At 38.4% G+C, this 23743-nt stretch overlaps 1 protein-coding gene across 1 annotated transcript in view; it reads left to right on the top strand.

The window, feature by feature from the left end:
• LOC131413290 (HLA class II histocompatibility antigen, DQ alpha 2 chain-like) overlaps window positions 1-21305 on the top strand; it is a 31427-nt gene extending 10122 nt beyond the window's left edge. The window contains exons 2-4 of the mRNA XM_058553869.1: window positions 19787-20157; window positions 20618-20899; window positions 21141-21305. Of these exons, the coding sequence (XP_058409852.1) occupies window positions 19787-20157; window positions 20618-20899; window positions 21141-21295 (808 nt within the window). The 3' untranslated portion in view covers window positions 21296-21305. The remainder of the gene's footprint in view (window positions 1-19786; window positions 20158-20617; window positions 20900-21140) is intronic.
• The last annotated feature ends 2438 nt before the right edge of the window (window positions 21306-23743 follow it).

The following is a 23743-nucleotide window of genomic DNA, read 5'->3' as shown; positions in this document are numbered from 1 at the left end:
CCTTATCAATTTCCACCATGAATAAAGTCTTTTCTGGGATTTTGTTTGTGCAAAACCTACAAACAATTCAAAGAGAATAGACAATTTCAAAAAAAATTCAATCTTCCAGTCTATGTATGTGACATATTTTCTTTAATTGAGATTCTCTTTAATTTTTCTCAAAAATATTTTATAATTTTTCAATGTAGAGGTCACATCTTTGGTCAGATTTATGTCTAGGTATTTAATGCTTCTCAAAGCTATAATACAATATAATAATATATTGTAATATATTATTACAAATTGTAATATAATACAAATCATATTTACATGGTATTTGCTATATACTTTTTACAGGTATGTAGATTTATAATTTATTATTATCTATTGATTCTGTATCCAGCAAATTGAAAATTTCCCTTATTAATTCTAATACTTTCTAGACTTTTTAATGTCACCTTTGTATGCCATGTTATGTATGTATCTATTTATTTCCAATAATTGCGTTACATCTTTTTCATGACTTATTGTACTGGCTAGGATCTCTAATATAATAGTAAATATTATTTTCTACTATACGTAAAAAATATACAGAGCCAGGCCTGATTGCATAGTGGTTAAAGTTTGGCGCTTACTGCTTCTGCAGCCCAAGTTCACTTCCTGGTCGTGGAACCACACCACCTGTCTGTCAGTTGCCACACTGTGGCGGCAGCTCCCATAGAAGAGCTAGAATGACTTACAATTAGCATATACAACCATGTACTGGGGCTTTGGGGAACAAAAAAAAAAGAGGGAAGATTAGAAACAGATGTTAGTTCAGGGAGAATGTTTCCCTGCAAAAAAATAAAATATAATAAGTAAATAATTTACAACATATATCTCTTGTCTTGATCTCTCATGAGCTACTCCTATACTGTAAATATATATGTATATTATATTGTATTATATTATATTATATTATATTATATTATATTATATTATATAGTAAATATAAGGCATGAAAATAGGGAACATTGTCCAATTCCCTATGTCAGGAGGGAGGAAGAGAGCAAGAGAGGAAGAAAGGAATAGAGGAACTACAAAACTGCCAGAAAACATTAACAAAATAGCAGTAAGTATATCTTATCAATAACTACTTTAAATGTAAATGGACTATATCCTCCAATCAAAAGACATAGAGTGGCTGAATGGATAAAATATCAAGACCCATCAATATGCTCCCTACAAGAGACCCATTTCTGATGCAAAGGTACAAACACTAAAAGTGAAAAGATGGAAAATGATATTCTATGCAAATAGAAACCAAAAGAAAACTGGGTTATCTTATACTTAGATACAGTAGACTATAAGAAAGAGACTATAATAAGAGACAAAGAAGGTCAGTATAGAGTTATCTGCTGCATAATGATGTTTTGATCAACAATGGACCATATATACAACGGATGTCCCATAACATTATACTAGAGCTGAAAAACTATTGTCTAGTGACATCATAGTTGTTGTACATCACAGGTTTTCATTAATAGAGAGGAATGTCATACTGGGGCAGCGTCCCACATACAGCAGCTAGCAGGATGTGCAACTACAACATGCAACTATCAACTGGGGCTTTGGGTAGAAAAAGGAAAAAGGAGAGGAGGATTGGCAATAGATGTTAGCTCAGGGCTGGTCTTCCTCAGCAAAAAGAGGAAGATTGGTATGGATGTTAGCTCAAGGCTGATCTTCCTCACCAAAAAAAATGAATAAATAAAGAGAGGAATGTTCATGGTGCATTTTCAGCTTACCAGCAAATATATGGTGAAAAAAAGAAACAAACCAAGCAAACCACCATGGACGTATTTCTGAAAAGAGTGACATCTCCTCAAGAAGAGCCTCAGGAAGGTCCTTCAGGAAGTATTTCAGTAGAAGGCATTATCAAAGAGATGACAGCTCCACGCATGTTAGTGTCCCTGAAGACCTTCAAGTGGGACAAGATATGGAGAAGAAAGACAGTGATATTAATGATCCTAACACTGGGTAGGCCTAGACTAATGTGTGGTTTGTGTTTTAGGTTTTACCAAAAAAAAGTTGAAAAAGTAAATAAAATTAATAAATAAAATTAAAAATAGAGAAAAGCTTATAGAATAAGCATATAAAGAAAGAAAATATTTTTATACAGCTGTACTATGTGTTTGTGTTTTAAGCTGCTATTACAGTCAAAAAGTTAAAAAAAATTAAAACGTTTATAAAGTAAAAAAGTTACAGTAAGCTAAAGTTAATTTACTATTGAAGAAATAAACTTTTTAAAATAAATTTAGTGTACCATATTTATAAAATCTAAAGTAGTGTTCAGTAATGTCCTAGACCTTCACATTGACTCACCACTCATTCACTAACTCGTCCAGAGCAACTTCCAGTCCTGCAAGCTCCATTTATGGTAAATGCCCTATATAACGGGTACCATTTTTTATCTTTTATACAATATTTTTAATGTACCTCTTCTATACTTAGATATGTTTAGATACACAAATACTTTCCATTGTGTTGCAATGGCCTACATTATTCAGTATAGTAACATGCTGGATAGGTTTGTAGGCTAGGAGCAATAGGGTATACCTTGTAACCTAGGTGTGTAGTAGGCTATATCATCTAGGTTTGTGTAAGTACACTTTATGATGTTAGCACAATGACAAAATTGCCTAGCAATGCATTTCTCAGAATGTATCCCCATTCTTAAGTGATGCATGACTGTATAATGATAAAGAATTCAATCCAACAAGAGGATATAACATTTATAAATATTTGTGCACCCAAAATAGGAGCATCTAAATATACAAAGCAAATATTAACAGACTTAAAGGGAGAAATAGAGACCAATACCATAATAGTAGGGGACTTTAACACCCGACTTTCATCAATGGATAGATCATACAGACAGAAAATCATACAGAAATATTGGCCTTACATGACAGGTTAGATCAGGTAGACTTAACAGACATATACAGAACGTTCCATCCAAAAGGAAGAGAACACACATCTTCTCGTGTGCATGTAGAACATTCTTCAGGATAGAACATATCTGAGGCCACAAAACAAGTCTTAATAAATTTAAGAGGATTGAAATCATATCAAGCATCTTTTCCAACCACAATATGAAACTAGAAATCAGTTACAGGAAGAAAATGGAAAACTCAGAAATATGTGGAGATTAAACAACATGCTACTGAACAACCAATGGGTCAAAGAAGAAACCAAAAGAGAAATTTAAAACAATACTTTGAGACAAATAAAAATGGAAATATAACATACCAAAATTTATGGGATGCAGCAAAAGCAGTTCTAAGAGGAAAGTTCATTGCAATAAATGCCTACCTCAAGTAACAAGAAAAGTTGCGTATAAACAACCTAACTTGACACCTGAAAGAACTTGAAAAATGAGAACAAACAAAAGCCAATGTTAGTAAAAGGTAGGAAATAACAAAGATGAGACTGGAAATCAATGAAATAGAGACTAAAAAGATAATAGAAAACATCAACGAAACTAAGAACTGGTTCTTTGAAAAGATAAACAAAATTGACAAACTTCTGCTAGACTCATCAATAAAAAAAGGGAGAGGGCTCAAACAAATAAAATAAGAAATTAAAGAGGAGACATTACACTGATACCAGAGAAATACAAAGGATCATAAGATACTACTACAAACAATTATACACCAACAAATTGGACAACCTAGAAGAAATAGAGCAATTCCTAAAAACATAAAATCTACCAAAACCAAATCAGGAAGAAACAGAAAATCTGAACAGACTGATTACTAGTAAAGTGATTGAATCAGTAATCAAAAAATTCACAGCAAATAGGGGTCGGCCCCATAGTGGTTAAAGTTCTGCGTATTCTGCTTTGGTGGCCCAGATTTGCTAGTTTGTATCCTGGGTGCACACCTACACCATTCATCAGCCATGCTGTCATGGTGACCTAGGTAAAAAATAGAGGAAGACTGGCAACAGATGTTAGCTCAGGGCTAATCTTCCTCAGGAAAAAAAAAAATTCACAACGAACAAAAGTCCAGGACTAGATGGCCTCACCAGTGAAATCTACAAAACATTTACAGAAGAATTAATACCAATCCTTCTCAAACTCTTTCAAAAAATGAAAGAGGAAAGAAAACTTTGAAACTATCTTTACGAGGCCAGCATTACCCTCATACCAAAACCAGGCAAAGATGCCACAAGAAAATTATGGGCCAATATCCCTGATGAGCATAGATGCAAAAATCCTCAACAAAATATTACCACACCCAATTAAACAATACCTTAAAAGGATCATACACATGATCAATTGGTATTTATTTTCTGGATACAAAGGTGGTTCAACATCAGCAAATCAATTAATGTGATAGAACACATTAACAAAATGAAGGATAAAAATCATATGAACATCTCAATAGATACAGAAAAAACATTTGACAAAGGCAACTTCATTTGTGATAAAACTCTTAACAAAGTGGGTATAGAGGGAACTTACCTCAACATAATAAAGACTACGTATGACAAGCCCACAGCTAACATCATAGTCAATAGTGAAAAAGTAAAAGTGTTTCCTCTAAGATCAGGAACAAGACAAGGATGCCCACTCTCACTGCTTTATTCAACATATTATTGGAAGTCTAGCCAGAGCAATTAGGCAAGAAAAAGAAATAAAAGGCATTCAAATTGGAAAGAAAGAAATAAAACTGTCACTGTTTGCAGATGACCTGATATTATATACAGAAAACCCTAAACACCACCACCAAAAAGCTGTTAAAACTAATAAACAAATTCAGTAAAGTTGTGATACAAAATCAATGCACAAAAATCTGTTGTATTTTTATATACTAATAATACACTATCGAAAAAAGAAATTAAGAAAACAATCTCATTTACAATTGCACCAAAAAAAAATTAAAAACCTAAGAATAATTTAACCAAGGAGGTAAAAGACCTGTATTCTGAAAACTATAAGATACTGGTAAAAGAAATTGAAGAAGACACATAAATGGAAAGATATTCCATGTTAATGGATTGGAAGAATTCATATTGTTATAATGTCCATACTACTCAAAGCAATCTACAGATTCAATGCAATCCCTATCAAAATTCCAAGGCCATTTTTCACAGAAATAGAACAAACAAACCTAAAATTTATATGGCAACACATAAGACCTCAAATAACTAAAGCAATCCTGAGAAAGAAGAACAAAACTGGAGGCATCACACTTCCTGATTTCAAGCTATATTCCAAAGCTATAGCAATCAAAAAAGTATGGTATTGGGATCAAAACAGACACATAGATCAATAGAACAGAATAGAGAGCCCAGAAATAAACACATGCTTACATGGTCGATTGATTTACAACAAAGGATCCAAGAATATACAATGGGCAAAGAATAGTCTCTTCAATAAATGGTGTTGGGAAAATTGGGCAGCCACATGCAAAAAACTGAAACTGGACCCTTATCTTACACCATACACAAAAATTAACTCAAAATTGATTAAAGACTTGAATGTGACACCTGAAAACATGAAAGTCCTAGAAGAAAACATGGGCTATAAGCTTCTTGACATTGGTCTTGTTAATGATTTTTTGGGTTTGACACCAAAAGCAAAGGCAACAAAAGCAAAAATAAACAAGTGAGACTACATCATACTATAAAGCTTCTGCACAGCTAAGGAAACTATCAGCAAAATGAAAAGGCAACCTATTGAATGGTAAAAAATATTTTCAACTCACATATCTGATAAAAGGTTATTATCTAAAATATATAAATAACTCATACAACTCAACAGCAAAAAAACAATTTGATTAAAAAAATGGGCAGAGGATCTGAATAGACATTTTTCCAAAGAAGACATACAGTTGGCCAGCAGGTATATGAAAAGGTGCTCAGCATCACCAATCATCAGGGAAATGCAAATCAAAAGCATAATGAGCTATCACCTCACACCTGTTCGAATGGCTATATCAAAAAGACAAGAAATAACAAGTGTTAGCAAGGATACACAGAAAAGGGAACACTTTCTCCATAGTGCATTGTTGGAGGAAATGTAAACTGATACAGCCACTATGGAAAACAGTACGGAGTTTCCTCAAAAATTAAAATAAAACTACCATATGATCCAGCAATTCCCCTCCTGAGTATTTATCCAAAGAAAACAAAACACTAACTCGAAAAGGTTTCTGCAACCCCATGTGCATTGCAGCATTATTTAAAATAGCCAAGATGTGGAAGCGATGTACATGTCCATCCATGGATGAATGGGTAAAGACAATGTGGCATGTATATACAATGGAATATTGTTCAGACACAAAAAGAAGGAAATCTTGCCATTTGTGACATCATGGATGGAACTTGAGGGCGTTATGCTCACTGAAATAAGTCAGACAGAGAAAGACAAATACTATATCATCTCACTTCTATGTGGAATTAAAAAAAAAGAAACTCATAGATACAGAGAACAGAATGGTGGTTGCCAGAGGTGGGTTTTGGGTTGGGGAAAATGGGTGAAGGTGGTCAAAAGGTACAAACTTCCAGTGTTTTGTGCTGGTGTCATCCTATGGATAGAGATGCTATAGGCTAGAAATGTCTGGGGGCACTCACTTGGGCCTGTGGTGAGCTTCCACAGACATTTCTCCTTTCAGAACCAGTGTTGTGGTTGGACTAACCCTGTGGTTCTTGTTATGATTGCAAGACACTCTCGGCAATAACCATCAGGAAACTGAAAAAAAGGTGTATTACTCACAGGTCCTGGAGTGTACAGGGCATGTCTGGAACCACACAATGAGGTCACAGAAAGAGAGAGAGAGAGAGATAGCACAGGCCTGGGGCTCTGCTTTTATTTGGGTCAAGGGTGGGGGCCCTAGAGTTTCACAAGTTCACTCTTTATTGGTAAATTTAAAACATAAGAGTGGGACTCAAAGTGCAGGAAGGGAAAACAAGTCAAAATGTCAGTGTCTGAGTCAACCAGAGATCTCTAAAACAAAGGAAACTTCAGGGGTTGAGTGGTCTGGCTCTTTAGTCATGTAGCTGTCAATGGGTTTATTTGAGATCGCTGTCTTTGAAGTGAATGCCCCGGCAATCCAAAGCTTAATGTCAGGAACTTGCATTACAATATGAAAATAAACTGTCAGGTGCTTATACTACATCCAGGTAAAAAATAAATAAGTTTTGGAATGTAATGTACAGCATGGTGACCATAGTTAATAATACTGTGTTGTTCAAGCTACTAAGAGTAAAACTTAAAAGTTCTCATCGCAAGAAAAAAATTTGTAACTATGCGTGGTGAAAGATGTTAACTAGACTTCTTATGGTGATCATTTTGCAATATATACAAATATCAAAACATTATGTTGCATACCTGAAACTAATATAATGTTATATGTCAATTTTACCTCAATAAAATGTCAGACACAAGAAGATACATACTATAGAACCATATTTATATCAAGCAAAACTAATCTTTAGTGATATAAATCAGATCATAGGTTATTTGTGTTGGAGGTAGAGGGAGATTGAACCCCAAAAGGGCAGAGGTAACTTTCCAGGGAGACAGAAATATTCTATATCTTGATCACGAAGGTGTTTATGCAGGTGTCCATATTTGTCAAACACTGTTGAACTGTGTACTTAAAATGTATAGCTTTGGCTGTATGTAATTTATATCTCAGTAAAGTTGATTTTTAAAAATAACATAATGTACAATAATATATCAGGCAAGTACAAATAAAAAGAAATTAGGGGTTATGGTCACAGCATTCAAAACAGAACATATTAAATAAAATTAAATGGACATTTTGTGATGCTTAAAGGCCATAATTCACAAAGAACAAATAACATTTATTAATTTCTATGCATCAAATAGTACAACAGCAGCTTAAAGACAAAATAAGAGAAGATTTAATTTTCATAAGAGAAGATTGTTACACACCTCAGTCAGTCAAAGACAATAAAGTAGAAACAATAGTAAGGACTTAGAAAATTGAAAAAGCATAATCAATAATGTGGAGTTTATACATATATTTTCAACTCAGTCTACTTGTAATAGAGAAAACATCTTCTCTCCAAGTGCTCATGATATATCTGTGAAAACTGTCCGTATATTAGGTCACAAAGGAAACCACTATCAATTCCATATAGTAGAAATAATACAAACAGTATTCTCTGTGTACAAAGTAGAAATTAGAAAATAATAAACAAATGAAAAGCCCTAAACACTCTGCTGCCTAGAAATTTCAGAGCTTCTGAAAAGTAATTCTCAATTCAGAGGCAAAACAGAAAATAAACATTTTTGATTTCTACAGGAAACGAAATGAAAACATGACATATAGACTGTGGTATTTAACTAAAGCAATGTTTAGTATAAAATTTGTAATAGTCTTACATACTTATATCAATAACTGAATTTCCAACTCAAAAGCTACAAAATGAATAAAACAGTAAACTGAATGACAGAGAATAAGAAATTAGTATGAAGCAGCTGGCTGTCTCATGTGGAGGATCAGAATTCGCCACCCCAAAATGTGTCTCTTTGCCTTGATTATTTTTAAGAACAAGAGACTCTGAGAGATACAGTGACCTTCCCCCTAACTGCCTAAAAGAATTTAAGATAAAAGGCCCTGTTCCAGGAAGGAGCCAGTACCATAAGTTAACTGTAATGTAATGTAAAATCTCATTGTCTATTGAGGGCCCAGCAAACACTTGTTTAACAAACATTACCATTTCCATATCCATGTAAATTGCCTTCTTCCCCTTTGAAATCCCAAATCAGCACCCCCAATATCCACCTTTGTCTTTGGCTGAAGATGATATTTAAGGTGGAAGCTTCAGCCATTCTGGTGAGTTATTCAGTTTTCCTGGGTTTCTCCCATGTATACATGTTATAAAACTTTGTTTTTTAGGGGAGGAAGACAATTCCTATACCCTCTAGGTCCTTCTGACTGGTCTAAGAATTAAATTGACATGAGACAGAATAAGAAGAGAAAATAAAACAAAGTTTAATAACATGTATACATGGGAGAAACCCAAGAAAACAGAGTAATTCACCAGAATGGCTGAAGCTGCCACCTTAAATATCATCTTCAGCTAAAGACAAAGTAGGATGTGGAGCTGGAGCGTACTGGTTTGGGACTTCAAAGGGAAGGAAGGCAATTTACATGGAGATAGAAGTACAAATATTTGTTAAACAAGTTTTTGTTGGGCCGTCTGTAGACAATGTGACCTGAGAGACAGAACTTTGATGAAAATGGGGTTGCTGGTGCCTTTTTATCACACCTGTGTTACATTATTATTAGCTCCTTCCTAGAACAGGACTTCTATCTTAAATTCTTTTATGCATTTAGGGGGAAGGTCAAAGTTTCTTTCAGAGTCTTTTGTCCTTAAAAATAACCAAGGCAAAGATTAACACATTTAGGGGTGGCCAATTCTGATCCCTCACAGTTTGATTTTCTCCTATTATCCTGTCTGACGTCAGTTTAATTTTTAGACCAGCCAGGAGGACATAGAGGGTAGAGGAATTGTCTTCTTCCCCTACACTCATCTTCCTCTACCCAAATATCCTTAGTCTGGTCTCTGTGTCTAATCACAAACCTTTCCCCTCACAGCAGATACTAGACATAAATATCCTTTCTGCTGAGAGGGGCTCTGCTATTATTTTGAGCTCCTTTAAATCTTACCTTGGTTCTGGAATTGTAGAGAATTATTTTTCTTATATTCAGTCTCATAGACCCCAGGAAGAACTTCACAAAAATGGAATTCCAGAGAAGAAGCTGCCCTTCACTCAGTAGAAAATGTTTTTTCCTGCACCATGAGTACATTCAATTCCACCTGCTTTGCATTAAAGAAGGTCCTTAGGCATCTGAAAAAATATCTTTCCAAAGATGAAGAGGACAAGTGAGAAAGAGGACTAGCAGTCTAGACAGCTCCAACAGAATGACTTATATTCCCACATCTCGAAGGTAAGAATTAATGCATGTCTTTCTCAAGTGCACAGACAGGGGAAGAGACCAAATGGGTTGTAAATGCATACCCCTGCCTCCTTATCCTTTCTGTTCAGCATTCACCTTAACCCTTCTCAAACTCTGCCATCTCTCAGGTGCAGGACCGTCCCTAACCAGATATGGCTATGGATTTTTTTTTTTTAAATAATGGAATAGTTATAGAGAAATTCTTCAGCAAGGATAATTTATAAGAAACTTCTATTATTTTAAACAGAGTTTTAGGAGGAAAGTGGTCAAGATGGCGGCGTAGGCAGACTCTGAACTCACCTCCTCCCGTGAACACAGCCAATTTACAACTACTCGTGGAAAAATTACCCCTGAGACAGAACTGAAAACTGGATAAGAGGAACTCCTGCAACAACGGACAATCCTAACTGAGGTACAACAGGCAGAGACTCCCTTCTGGAGAGGAAAAAACGCCGCCTTCACAAGCCGCCACCTTCTCGGCCGCCAGGAGCAGCTCACAGGTACACAGCCTCCCTGGAGGCGCGGGGTCCTGAGCCGGGGAGCGCCCCCGCTGTGGGCATTTTGTGGACCCAGCACAATCGAGACCAGCAGCATAATATCTGACTTTGCCTGCTACTAAAGCATTGGGGAGCACCCCCAGAAAACCCGGTTCACAAAGAAACTAAAACTGGCTCTTAAAGGGCCCACGCACAAACTCACCTGTTCCAGAAAGCATCCTAAAATCACCAGAAAGAAAGGTGCACAGTGCTTTGGTGACAAGAGACTCACCTAATAGGCCCTAAGTGCATCTCGGTGAGGGGTGAGACCTCTCCAGGGACTGGGACATTGGTGGCGGCCATTGTCGTGGCCTGGTGTGAGCGTGCTGACACAGAGACCATTGGAGTTCTCCCTGAGGCCTGCTAGCCCAGGGTCTGCTCCACCCACTAGAGCACGGATTTAATCCAGCTCAGCCAGGGCAGGCAGCCCTCCCTAGAGACTGGCCCCACCCAACAACAAGCCCTCAGGCAACGTGTGGGCCTGCATAGATTGATGACTGGATTCTCTGCAGCCTGGCAACTGAGCCGACTTGAGCGGGGCAGGGTGTGCACAAGGAGCTGGTGGAGAGTGTGGGGCAGTGGCGGAGTGTGTGGGGCTCCCGCCGTGGAGAGACTGGGTCCGCTTGGGGAGGTCAGGGCACTCACACGGGGCAGGACTGTGTTGACCGTGTGTGTGGACCTGTGAGCAACAGGGCTTGTCAGCTGCAGAAGACTTGTGCTTCTCAAAGACCCACATAGGAGGGTGCCCCACCTTCCAAAGCCTAAAACGATTAGGTGCTCCTGTGCCTGAGGCCAGCCCCACCCAGCTGCAATCCTCAGAGAGCTGACAAGAGACCTAATAGGCTAGAGGCTTACAGCAATTGTAAGGCCCTGAGTCTAACAACCTGCCACGCTGGGGGCCCACTCACTTAAAAGAAATACTGCAACACAAATGTGCTATTAGAACTTACAGCCAACTGTGCTGGGGCTCCCCACACCTGATAAAGAGACTGAAGGGCCCACAACAACTACAAGAAGCTGAGCATTACAACAGCTGGCCAGGAGCATAACTCGGACTCCCTGGGCACCTACAGGGAGAGCAAACAAGCCACAACAGAAGGACACATGTAGCCCACACAGGGGTCACACCTGGAACGTTGAGAACTGAGGGAATCACACTGGAAGTCTCCTAAGGCATCACTTACATAAGGTCACCTATCCAAGAGCAGGAGACATAGCTGACCTACCTAATACGCAGACACAAGCACAGGGAAAGAGGCAAAATGAGGAGGCAAAAGAATACATTCCAAGTAAGGGAACAGGACAAAAGCCCAGAAAAGGAACTAAGTGAAACAGAAATGAGCAACCTACCCCACAGAGACTTCAAACTAAGAGTGTTAAGGATGCTCACTGATCTGGGGAGAAGAATAGATGAACTCAGTGAGAATGTCAACAAAGAAATGGAAGATATAATAAAGAACCAATCAGAAATGAAGAATACAATACTGGAAATGAAAAATTCATTAGAGGGACTCAAAAGCAGAGTAGAGGATACAGAAGAACGGATCGGTAAGCTGGAAGAAAGACTAGAAGAAATTACCCAAGCTGAACAGGTAAAAGAGAAAAGAATTAAAAAGAGTGAGGACAGTCTAAGGGACCTCTGGGACAACATCAAGCGCACTAACATCCATGTTATAGGTGTCCCAGAAGGAGAAGAGCAAGACAAGGGGGCAGAGAATCTATTTCAAGAAATAATAGATGAAAACTTCCCTAACCTAAGGAAGGAAACAGACATCCAGGTACAGGAAGCACAGAGAGCCCCAAACAAGATAAACCCAAAAAGGCCCACACCAAGACACATCATAATCAAAATGTCCAAAATTAAAGATAAAGAGAGAATCCTAAAAGCCGCAAGAGAATGTCAAGTTACATACAAAGGAAACCCCATAAGGCTATCAGCTGACTTCTCAGCAGAAACCTTACAGGCTAGAAGAGAATGGCACGATATATTTAAAGTGCTAAAAGGAAAAAACTTACACCCAAGAATACTCTACCCAGCAAGGTTATCATTCAAAATGGAAGGAGAGATCAAAATTTTCCCAGATAAGCAAAAATTAAAGGAGTTTGTCACCAAGAAACCAGTGCTACAAGAAATGTTAAAGGGACTGATTTAAGGGGAAAAGAGAAAACAACAAATAGGAAAAATTATCTATTTCCATGATTAGAACGTAATGGATACAAATGCACAAAAAAGAGGTTAGATATGATATCAAAAACATAAAAGGAGGGAGGAGGGGAGTTAAAGAGTACAGCTTTCAGACAGAGGTCAAACTAAAGTGACCATCAATTCTGTATAGAAGAAGTAAGGAACAGAGAAGGACTACTAAAACACTGAGAAAAAAAAAAAGTTAAAAAATGGCAGTAAGTACATACTTATCAATAGCTGCTTTAAACGTCAATGGACTAAATGCTCCAATTAAAAGGCATAGGGTGGCTGACTGGATAAAAAAACAAGACCCATATATATGCTGCATACAAGAGACACGCTTCAGACCTAAAGACACTCACAAACTGAAAGTGAAGGGATGGAAAAAGATACTCCACGCAAATGGCAATGAAAAGAAAGCTGGGGAAGCACTACTCATATCAGACAAAATAGACCTTAAAACAAAAACTGTAAAAAGAGACTAAGAAGGGCATTACATAATGATCAAGGGAACAATCCAACAAGAGGATATAACACTTGTAAATATCTACGCACCCAATGTAGGTGCACCTAAATATATAAAGCAATTATTAACAGACATAAAAACAGAAATAGACAGTAACACAATAATAGTAGGGGACTTGAACACTCCACTTACACCAACGGATAGATCATCCAAACAGAAGATCAATAAGGAAACATTGGCCTTAAACGACACACTAGAACAGATGGACCTAGTAGATATATACAGAGCATTCCATCCAAAAACCGAAGAATACACGTTCTTTTCAAATGCACATGGGACATTCTCCAGGATTGATCACATATTAGGCCACAAAACAAGTCTCCATAAATTTAAGAAGATTGAAATAATACCAAGCATCTTTTCTGACCACAATGGTATGAAACTAGAAATCAACTATAGGAAGAAAATCAGAAAAGCCACAAATACATGGAGATTAAACAAAATGCTACTGAACAACGACTGGGTTAACGAAGAAATCAAAGAAGAAATCGAAAAATACCTGGAGACAAATGAAAATGAAAATACGACATGCCAGAATTTATGGGATACAGCAAAAGCGGTTCTAAGAGGGAAGTTTATAGCAATACGGGCCTATCTCAACAAACAAGAAAAATCTCAAATAAACAATCTAACAATGCACCTAAAGGAACTGGAAAAAGAAGAACAAACAAAGCCCAAAATCAGTAGAAGAAGGGAAATCATAAAAATCAGAACAGAAATAAATGAAATAGACACCAAAAAAACAATAGAAAAAATTAATAAAACCAAGAGCTGGTTCTTTGAAAAGATCAACAAAATTGACAAACCTTTAGCTAGACTCACCAAGAAAAAAAGAGAGAAGGCACAAATAAGTAAAATCAGAAATGAAAGAGGAGAGGTTACAACAGACACCTCAGAAATACAAAAGATTATAAGAGAATACTATGAAAAGCTATATGCCAACCAATTCGACAATCTGGAAGAAATGGATAAATTCTTAGAATCATACAACCTTCCAAAACTGGATCAAGAAGAAGTAGAGAATTTGAATAAACCAATCACCAGTAAGGAGATCGAAACAGTAATCAAAAACCTCCCCAAAAATAAAATTCCAGGACCAGACGGCTTCCCTGGTGAATTCTACCAAACGTTCAAAGAAGACTTAATACCTATCCTTCTCAAACTCTTCCAAAAAATTGAGGAGGGGGGGAAGCTCCCTAACTCATTCTACGATGCTGACATTACCCTGATACCAAAACCAGACAAGGACAACACAAAAAAAGAAAATTACAGGCCAATATCACTGATGAACATCGATGCGAAAATCCTCAACAAAATACTAGCAAATCCCATACAACAATACATTAAAAAGATTATACACCATGATCAAGTGGGATTTATTCTAGGTATGCAGGGATGGTTTAACATTCGCAAATCAATCAACGTAATACACCACATTAATAAAATAAAGAACAAAAATCACATGATCATCTCAATAGATGCAGAGAAAGCATTTGACAAGATACAGCATCCATTTATGATAAAAACTCTGAATAAAATGGGTATAGAAGGAAAGTACCTCAACATAATAAAGACCATATATGAGAAACCCACAGCTAATATCATCCTCAATGGTGAAAAACTGAAAGCTATCCCTCTAAGAACAGGAATCAGACAAGGATGCCCACTCTCACCACTCCTATTTAACATAGTATTGGAAGTCCTAGCCAGAGCAATCAGGCAAGAGAAAGAAATAAAAGGGATCCAAATTGGAAAGGAAGAAGTGAAACTGTCACTATTTGCAGATGACATGATTTTATATATAGAAAACCCTAAAGAATCCACCAGAAAACTTTTAGAAGTAATAAACGAATATGGTAAAGTTGCAGGATACAAAATCAACATACAAAAATCAGTTGCATTTCTGTACACTAACAACGAAGTAGCAGAAAGAGAAATTAAGAATACCATCCCATTTACAATTGCAACAAAAAGAATAAAATACCTAGGAATAAACTTAACCAAAGAGGTGAAAGATCTGTACACCAAAAACTATAAGACATTTCTGAAAGAAATTGAAGAAGGCACAAAGAAATGGAAAGATATTCCATGCTCTTGGATTGGAAGAATTAACATAGTTAAGATGTCCATACTTCCTAAAGCCATCTGTAGATTCAATGCAATCCCTATCAAAGTTCCAACAACATTTTTCACAGAAATAGAACAAAGAATCCTAAAATTTATATGGAACAACAAAAGACCCCGAATAGCTAAAGGAATCCTGAGAAAAAAGAACAAAGCTGGAGGTATCACACTCCCTGATTTCAAAATATACTACAAAGCTATAGTAACCAAAACAGCATGGTACTGGCACAAAAAACAGACACACAGATCAATGGAATAGAATCGAAAGCCCAGAAATAAACCCACACATCTATGGATAGCTAATCTTTGACAAAGGAGCCAAGAACATACAATGGGGAAAAGAAAGTCTCTTCAACAAATGGTGTTGGGAAAACTGGATAGCCACATGCAAAAAAATGAAAGTAGACCCTTACCTTACACCATGCACAAAAATTAACTCCAAATGGATTAAAAACTTGAATGTAAGACCTGAAACTATGAAACTTCTAGAAGAAAACATAGGCAGTACGCTCTTCCACATCGGTCTTAGCAACATCTTTTCAAACACCACATCTGACCGGGCAAGAGAAACAATAGAAAAAATAAACAAATGGGACTACGTCAAACTAAAAAGCTTCTGCACAGCAAAGGAAACCATCAACAAAACGAAAAGACAACCTAACAATTGGGAGAAGATATTTGCAAACCATACATCTGATAAGGGCTTCATCTGCAAAATATATAAAGAACTCATGCATCTCAACAACAAAAAAACTAACAACCCAATTAAAAAATGGGCAAAAGACCTGAACAGACATTTCTCCAAAGAAGATATACAGATGGCCAACAGACACATGAAAAGATGTTCAAAATCACTAACTATCAGGGAAATGCAAATTAAAACCACAATGAGATATCACCTCACGCCCGTCAGAATGGCTATAATTAACAAGACAGGAAACAATATGTGTTGGAGAGGATGTGGAGAGAAGGGAACTCTCATACACTGCTGGTGGGAGTGCAAACTGGTGCAGCCACTATGGAAAACAGTGTGGAGATTCCTCAAAAAATCAAGGATAGAACTACCATATGATCCAGCTATTCCACTGTTGGGTATTTATCCAAAGAACTTGAAAACACCAATTTGTAAAGGTACATGCACCCCTGTGTTCATTGCAGCGTTATTCACAATAGCCAAGACTTGGAAGCAACCTAAGTGCCCATCAAGGGACGAATGGATAAAGAAGATGTGGTATATATACACAATGGAATACTACTCAGCCATAAGAAACGATGAAATCCAGCCATTTGTGACAACATGGATGGACATTGAGGGTATAATGCAAAGTGAAATAAGTCAGAGGGAGAAGGTCAAATACCGTATGATTTCCTTCATTAAGTAGTAGATAATAACAACAATAAACAAACACATAGGGACAGAGATTGGATTGGTGGTTACCAGAGGGGAAGGGGGGAGGGAGGAGGGTGAAAGGGATAATTTGGTACATGTGTGTGGTGATGGGTTGTAATTAGTATTTTGGTGGTGAACATGATGTAGTCCATGCAGAAATAAAAGTACAATGATGTACACCTGAAATTTTTACAATGTTATAGACCAATAAAAAAATAATAACAATAAAATAAAATAAAATAATAAAATAAATAAATAAATAAATAAATAAATAAAGGAAGATCAGCCCTGAGCTAACATCTGTGCTAATCCTCCTGTTTTTTTTTGTTTGCTGAGGAAGACCAGCTCTGAGCTAACATCTATTGCCAATCCCCCTCCTTTTATCCCCCAAAGTCCCAGTAGATAGTTGTATGTCATAGTTGCGCGTCCTTCTGGTTGGTGTACGTAGGACGCGCCCTCAGCATGGCCAGAGAAGCGGTGCGTCGGTGCGCACCCGGGATCTGAACCCGGGCTGCCAGTAGCGGAGCGCACGCACTTAACCGCTAAGCCACAGGGCTGGCCCCTCTTTTCCCTGTTGTTTTATAGACATGAGGAGTGGGTTTGTAAAAACCAAAGTAGAAAAGCCAAATACTTAAAAGGGGGAGTGAAATGAAATTTACTTTAATTTTCAGCAAACTTTATTAATCATAGCTGCTCCCATTCTAATTTTGTTTGGTAGTGGAAATTTCACCTGCTTCTCCAGAGCACTTCCAAATTTCCTGTCTTCAGTGTCACACCACAGTGCCCTGCTCAGGCTTGACTTATCCATTAGGAATGGTGGGCACAGTGCTGAGGGCCTGGATACTTGCAGGGTTCTATGAACATGTTTTAATTTCTTTTAAAATTAAATGAACTTTGAGAGTAGAATAAAATATTTTAATTTTTAATCCAGCCTGAATTATATTTTTCTTTATACCAATAAAGTCATAAAACACGATTTTTGATATTTTTATGGAAGAAGGGGCCCACAAAAGCAGCAGTGCTTACGGCTTACAAGTTAATCATGTAGCTCTGGTCACCACTGATTCTGACTATCATATGGCTCTGCTACCTCTGTGTCTGCCAGTCTTCCCCAATATCTCTGTGATTCTTGAGAATAGCAATTGACATTCAGTACCCGTTTTTGAGCACACAGCAAGCTAAATTTTGGGGATTCAAAAATGCTGTCTGTCCCCTGGAGGGTGCACAGTTTAGTGACTGAAAAATATGGTGCAGGAAAGCAGAAAGACCATTGCTGAGCAGTGGACCCAGTTGAGGCTAAATCTATAAAAGCGAATTGGTTCCAGTTGGCCCAGCAGTGTGACATCCTTAAACAGTTGGCAGCCCAAGACAAGTACCAGATGAAAAGAATAATTGCATATATTCATCTTTGAAAAAGGAGTCAAGAAGATTCATTGTAAGGATAAGGAGGCTTTGTTGGAGAGCCCTTTAAGTGTTCAACTGAGGGGGTTATGCTGGGTAGGGAAGAGAGTGAGCCTGGTGAGGAATAGACAAATTTAGAGAGCAGGATATTGGGATGGAAGGGTTGGAGGTCATAATGTGGTCAAAAAACATGTTTAGTAAGAGAAATTAGCCAAAAAGTTGGTAACTAAGCAGGAATTTCAAGAATGAACTGGATTTGTCCAGGAAATCTTAAAAGCTAATTTCATTTCAGGGAGAAAAACAGACCCCTGCAAAGACCAAGGCACATGCAAGGATACTATCGTTTGGTTTCATTGGCAGATGAGGTAGTTGCAGAGGACGTTGGAATATAAGGGTGTCTATTCTTCCATCACAGAACTCACCACGGTGTACTATATTGGCTCCTTTACTCGCCTGACTCTCCCACTACTCAATAGGCTCCTCAAGGGCAGAGACTGGGCCTGCTTGGTGTTTTAACCCTGCTCCCCATGATGTCTGATTCCTTGTTGATACTCAGTGAATGAGGAAGAAAGGAAAGAGGATATGCTAAAAGGATTATACGTATCTTGACAAAATTCTCCAGTTAGGCTCATTTGGGTAGAGTCATACTCTACTGGCTGCCATTCTGCTTTGGCATCCTCAGAGAAGGACACTGTCCCTTGGGGGAAAGGGCCATAGTTTACCTTGAGTCCTCGATGAATATAAGTGTAGAATCAGAAAAAGGAGAGGTTTAGTAACCTCCTTCAAGAAAAAAAAAGAAAGGTGAGGAATAATAGAAATCCAAAATCTAATAAAACTTCCATTTTTCTTTCAGAAGGATTCAGGTATTTCCTCTAAGGATCACTACCGACTATTAAAACAGAGACCTTAGAAGCATTGTTTATTTTTTGTATATTTTGTAATGTCGTTGTCATTGTCATAATCTTTATTATATCCTATAACAGTTAGAGGAAACTCTTTTAAAATAGTAAGATTTTGGGGCTGGCCCTGTGGCGTAGCGGTTAAGTGCACGCGCTCTGCTGCTGGTGGCCCAGATTCGGATCCTGGGCGCAGACCGATGCACCGCTTGTCAGGCGGTACTGTCACATCATCCTATATAAAGTGGAGGAAGATGGGCACAGATGTTAGCCCAGGGACGGTCTTCCTCAGCACAAAAAGAATTAGGATTGGCATGGATGTTAGCTCAGTGCTGATCTTCCTCACAAAAATAAATAAATAAATAAGTAAAATAGTAAGATTTTATGTGCTTTTCCTTGGTAAACCAAAAAAATGAGGAAGAAATCTCTATGTAGAAAATGTTCTGCTCTGTGCCAGTCCTGAGGGGAGAGGAACCAGAATGAATGTGTTATTAACTGATGAAAGGACTAAGTGAGAGATAAAATTATGAAGCAGAGGGAAGTAAACTGAATCTCTGGGGCAGAAAGCTAAATACCATGATAATTAATTCATTTCTTCTTTCTTTCCATTACAATCTTTATCATAAGCCTATGATGTGTCAGGTGCTGAGCTAGGAACACAGGGAATAACAGTAAACAAGGCCTGAGAAATCCTCCCCTCATGAACTAGATTCTAACTGGACAACTATGAACACTAAGGGGGAAGGACACTGCTGGGAATTTTGTCTAGAGACTGTGCCAAAGATGAAGCCCACAATGTTTGCAAGTCAATTTCTTCTGTCACTTTGTTTAATAAGGTTCTTTTCTCTCCCACTGTTTTCCACCTTCCTGCTCTTCACCCTCACTCATCAGCTGACCACATTGGCTCCTACGGCACAAACATCTACCATTCTTACGGTCCCTCTGGACAATTCACCCATGAATTTGATGGAGATGAGGAGTTCTACGTGGACCTGGAAAAGAAGGAAACCGTCTGGCGGCTGCCTGAGTTTAGCAAATTTGCAAGTTTTGATCCACAGGGTGCACTGAGAAACATTGCTACAGCAAAATACAACTTGGACATCCTGATTAAACGCTCCAACTCTACTGCTGCTACCAACGGTGTGTGTTCACCATTCTGTCTCTCTTTATTGAATCTATCCCTTCATACCAGGCCTCACTCCCTTCTTCCCTAGGAAGAGATACCCTTCGCTACTCTATAAAACTCTCTCCTTTTCAAGGAGTCTCCAGATCTTCTCATGGTAATTACTGAGCCCTCATCCTCACCCTCCATACAAGTTACATATTTCCATGTAATACAAAGATCTTTACTCCTATAGCACAATCTTTGAATCTTTCAAGAAGAGGTCCCACAGACCTCCGACTTGAACAAGCAGGTCCACAGAGAGAGAGGCACAGGGATTTAGCAGAGGCAATGTATAGGCTCCCAAGCAGAAGGGAAGCAAGAGCTCTTCCGTTATCAGATGGGGAAATATTGATGGGAGGGCTCCTCCAGGATGCAATGTGGAACCTCAGGGCAGAGCTGTTCGCAATTCATACAACTGCTGTTTCCTCACAATAGAGGTTCCTGAGGTGACTGTGCTTCCCAAGTCTCCCGTGACGCTGAGTGAGCCCAACACCCTCATCTGTCTTGTGGACAACATCTTTCCTCCCGTGATCAACGTCACGTGGTTGAGGAATGGGCACTCAGTCACAGAAGGTGTATCTGAGACCAGCTTCCTCCCCAAGAGTGATCATTCCTTCTTCAAGATCAATTACCTCACCTTCCTCCCTTCTGCTGATGATATTTATGACTGCAAGGTGGAGCACTGGGGCCTGGATGAGCCACTTCTGAAACACTGGGGTAGGTATGAGTTCCACCCCTTTTGAAATCTTTTCTCTGTCAAAACCAGAATATCCTGCCTATTATCCCCTAACTGTCATGGTCCTAAACTTAACACTTCAAGAGTTTCCAGTAATAGACGTCACTCTCCTTCCTAAGCCCCACGCCCCAAGTCTCTGCAGAACCAACCCCTCCCCACCCCATCCCACGTACATGCACAGGAACACTCTGTATTCTGACTTCCACAACTTCGCTTTCACAGAACCTGAGATTCCAACGCCTATGTCAGAGCTGACAGAGACTGTGGTCTGCGCCCTGGGGTTGGCTGTGGGCCTTGTGGGCATTGTGGTGGGCACTGTCTTCATTATCCAAGGCCTGCGTTCAGGTGGTGCCTCCAGACACCAAGGGCCCTTCTGAGTCACATCCTAGAAGGGAAGGTAAGGATACAGATTCATTAGACTGGAGACACAGAGTACAGGAGGAAGGAAAGTGGGAGGAGATTATGGACACAAACGTGGTTGAAAAGTTGTAGAACAGGGAAACAGCAAGATGATGGCACGGGCGCCGCCTAGGACCCATCGATCTCATTTCTGTCCTGTTGCAGGCACGTTGCCGATCTATGAGAGATGAAGAGTGGACACGCTGGGGACCTAGCACTATTTTCTGGCCAAGTTCATCATATTCCTTCTCTCCTCTTATGCTCCTCCTCTCCCTTCTTCTGTGGGACTCAAGGAGCTGTATTCTCTCAGAGCTCACATACCCCTCAAAATTCTCCCCAAACCTCCTAAGTTTTTTTTCTTTTCTCAAGTGTTACCTGTTATGGGAACCCTGGAGTATCCCACCCAGCTACCTAACCCTTCAGTGACCCTGAAATAATATCTCCATGGAAACAATAAATCCCCCTTTATGAGGTCTTCATTGAATTTTTTTGTCTTCATCTCAGAGCTGACCAGAACCAGGGCCCCTTATGTTTCACAAAATCTCATTTCCCAGACCATGTTTCATGCCCAGTAACACAGGAGCAACCAAGTATAGACTGATACTATTTTGATATCTTAGCTGAGGTTAATATTTCTCTCTTCCTTTTGTTCCCACCCTTGGCCACTGCTACCCACCCCACAATTCAGACATCAATGAAGGTAATATATACCCTCTGCCTTTGGTGTAGTTTTGTTAGAACAGAAATACAAAAACCAAGAAAGAAATCTGTACTCATTTTAATATAGCTTTTAAAAGTTATAGCAGGGAAATAAGTCAAGAGAAAGGAATTTTGAATCTCAAAATTACCAAAAGTCAAAATTGGTTTCCAAAATGTTTAACTTTTGAAGAATGAATGATGATAAGAGAAACTTTCTTCTCTCCTCCTCACACTTGAAGAGATAACAATTCTCTAGGCAGGAAAAGAAATGGAAGTTAGTTAGAGCATTAGGAGAACCTTAAAATAAGACAATAATACAGGTATCTGAGAAGGACCAAATACTATGTCTTTACTTAAGATTGGTAACAATAGGAAAAGGGATGAGAGTAGAAACCACAGACATATTTAGGGTTCCTAGAACACAGGAGTAGTTTGCCTCACCTCCTACATGAATCCTTGCTAGATCACCACATAGACTTTCCTGTGTCACCACAGCATGTCAGGGACAGAAGAGTAAATGTGGCTGCAGGATGTTTCTAGGCAGATAAGCCTAAGTCAGACTCATTGAATCTCTGTGCATCCAAGTGTGCCCTGGGGTACCGCAAAACACCCTGTTTTCCCAGCTCCCTGCCCCTCATCCTTCCTGGCTGAGGAAAGCGAGAGCCTGTGAGACAGTAATCCCCAGAAAAACAACATTGTTGAGATAATGTAGCAGCAGCTATGAGTACTGCATCCTCCTCTATATTCACGGTCTCCTAGTAGAAACCTTTGCACAGGAAATGGATCAACAGATGGGATTCTCTGGCTTTCATGAGTGTTTCCAAGACCTCACTCTTGAGAGTATGTGTGACTTTACTTGGAGGCATTTTGACATTTGAAATTGTTTTAGGCACATTGCCTCAGTCTTTCCACTCTGCAAAGACTGTGTCCATACGTTGCATCTAGGATGGTATTGTGGAATGCATGAGAATGTCCCTGTCCATGCCATCTGCATCAGTGAGCTTAAAATGTAATTGGGGAAAAAAAGACAAAATATTAACACAATAATTGCTACAGATAATTTGATGCAAAGAAACCTATATCCAAATCCAGGTCTCAGTAGTTTATAGCTACTATTTTAAACTTCGTAACGCTGGGTAAAGTATCTAACACTTCTGAGCCATATATTTCTCATCCATAATTTGGAAGTGATGATACTTTCCATAAACACCTATTGAAAGAATTTGAATAATCTCAATATAGAGGCAGGTCCTTATAGATAGTATACAAATACATGAGAAAACATTGCTAGTTGTATCCATAACTAATTTATTTAAAAGAATGAATCATATTATCAAAAAACCACCTTTGTTTTTCTGAACCCTTTAATGATATAGGAGATTCAAACAGGAGTTATGGATGAATTTCTTTTCATGAGTTAATTGGAAAATTTTTTTTCCTCTATAGAATGAGAGCGGCCAAGATTGAGTTAGGCTGAGAAAATAGAGTATAGTTGCCAGTGACGTATCATTGGTGAAGGGGTTGCTAAGAGAATTCTTACGGCAAGAAGTTGTAATATATGACTTTGGTCTTTACTCTCTAATAAAATATATGTCCTCTCCATATGGCCCACAAAATTTTAGTCAAATTACATTATATGCAACAGATCTTTATGCATGTCTACTCTGGTGAGGGGATAGGAAAGATTCAAGGAGAAAAAGCTACCTATGATGGCAAAGTAAGAGAAT

This window comes from Diceros bicornis, chromosome 14, assembly GCF_020826845.1.
Source record: "Diceros bicornis minor isolate mBicDic1 chromosome 14, mDicBic1.mat.cur, whole genome shotgun sequence".
Classification (NCBI taxonomy): Eukaryota; Metazoa; Chordata; class Mammalia; order Perissodactyla; family Rhinocerotidae; genus Diceros; species Diceros bicornis.
This window is presented reverse-complemented; position numbering and strand designations above follow the sequence as displayed.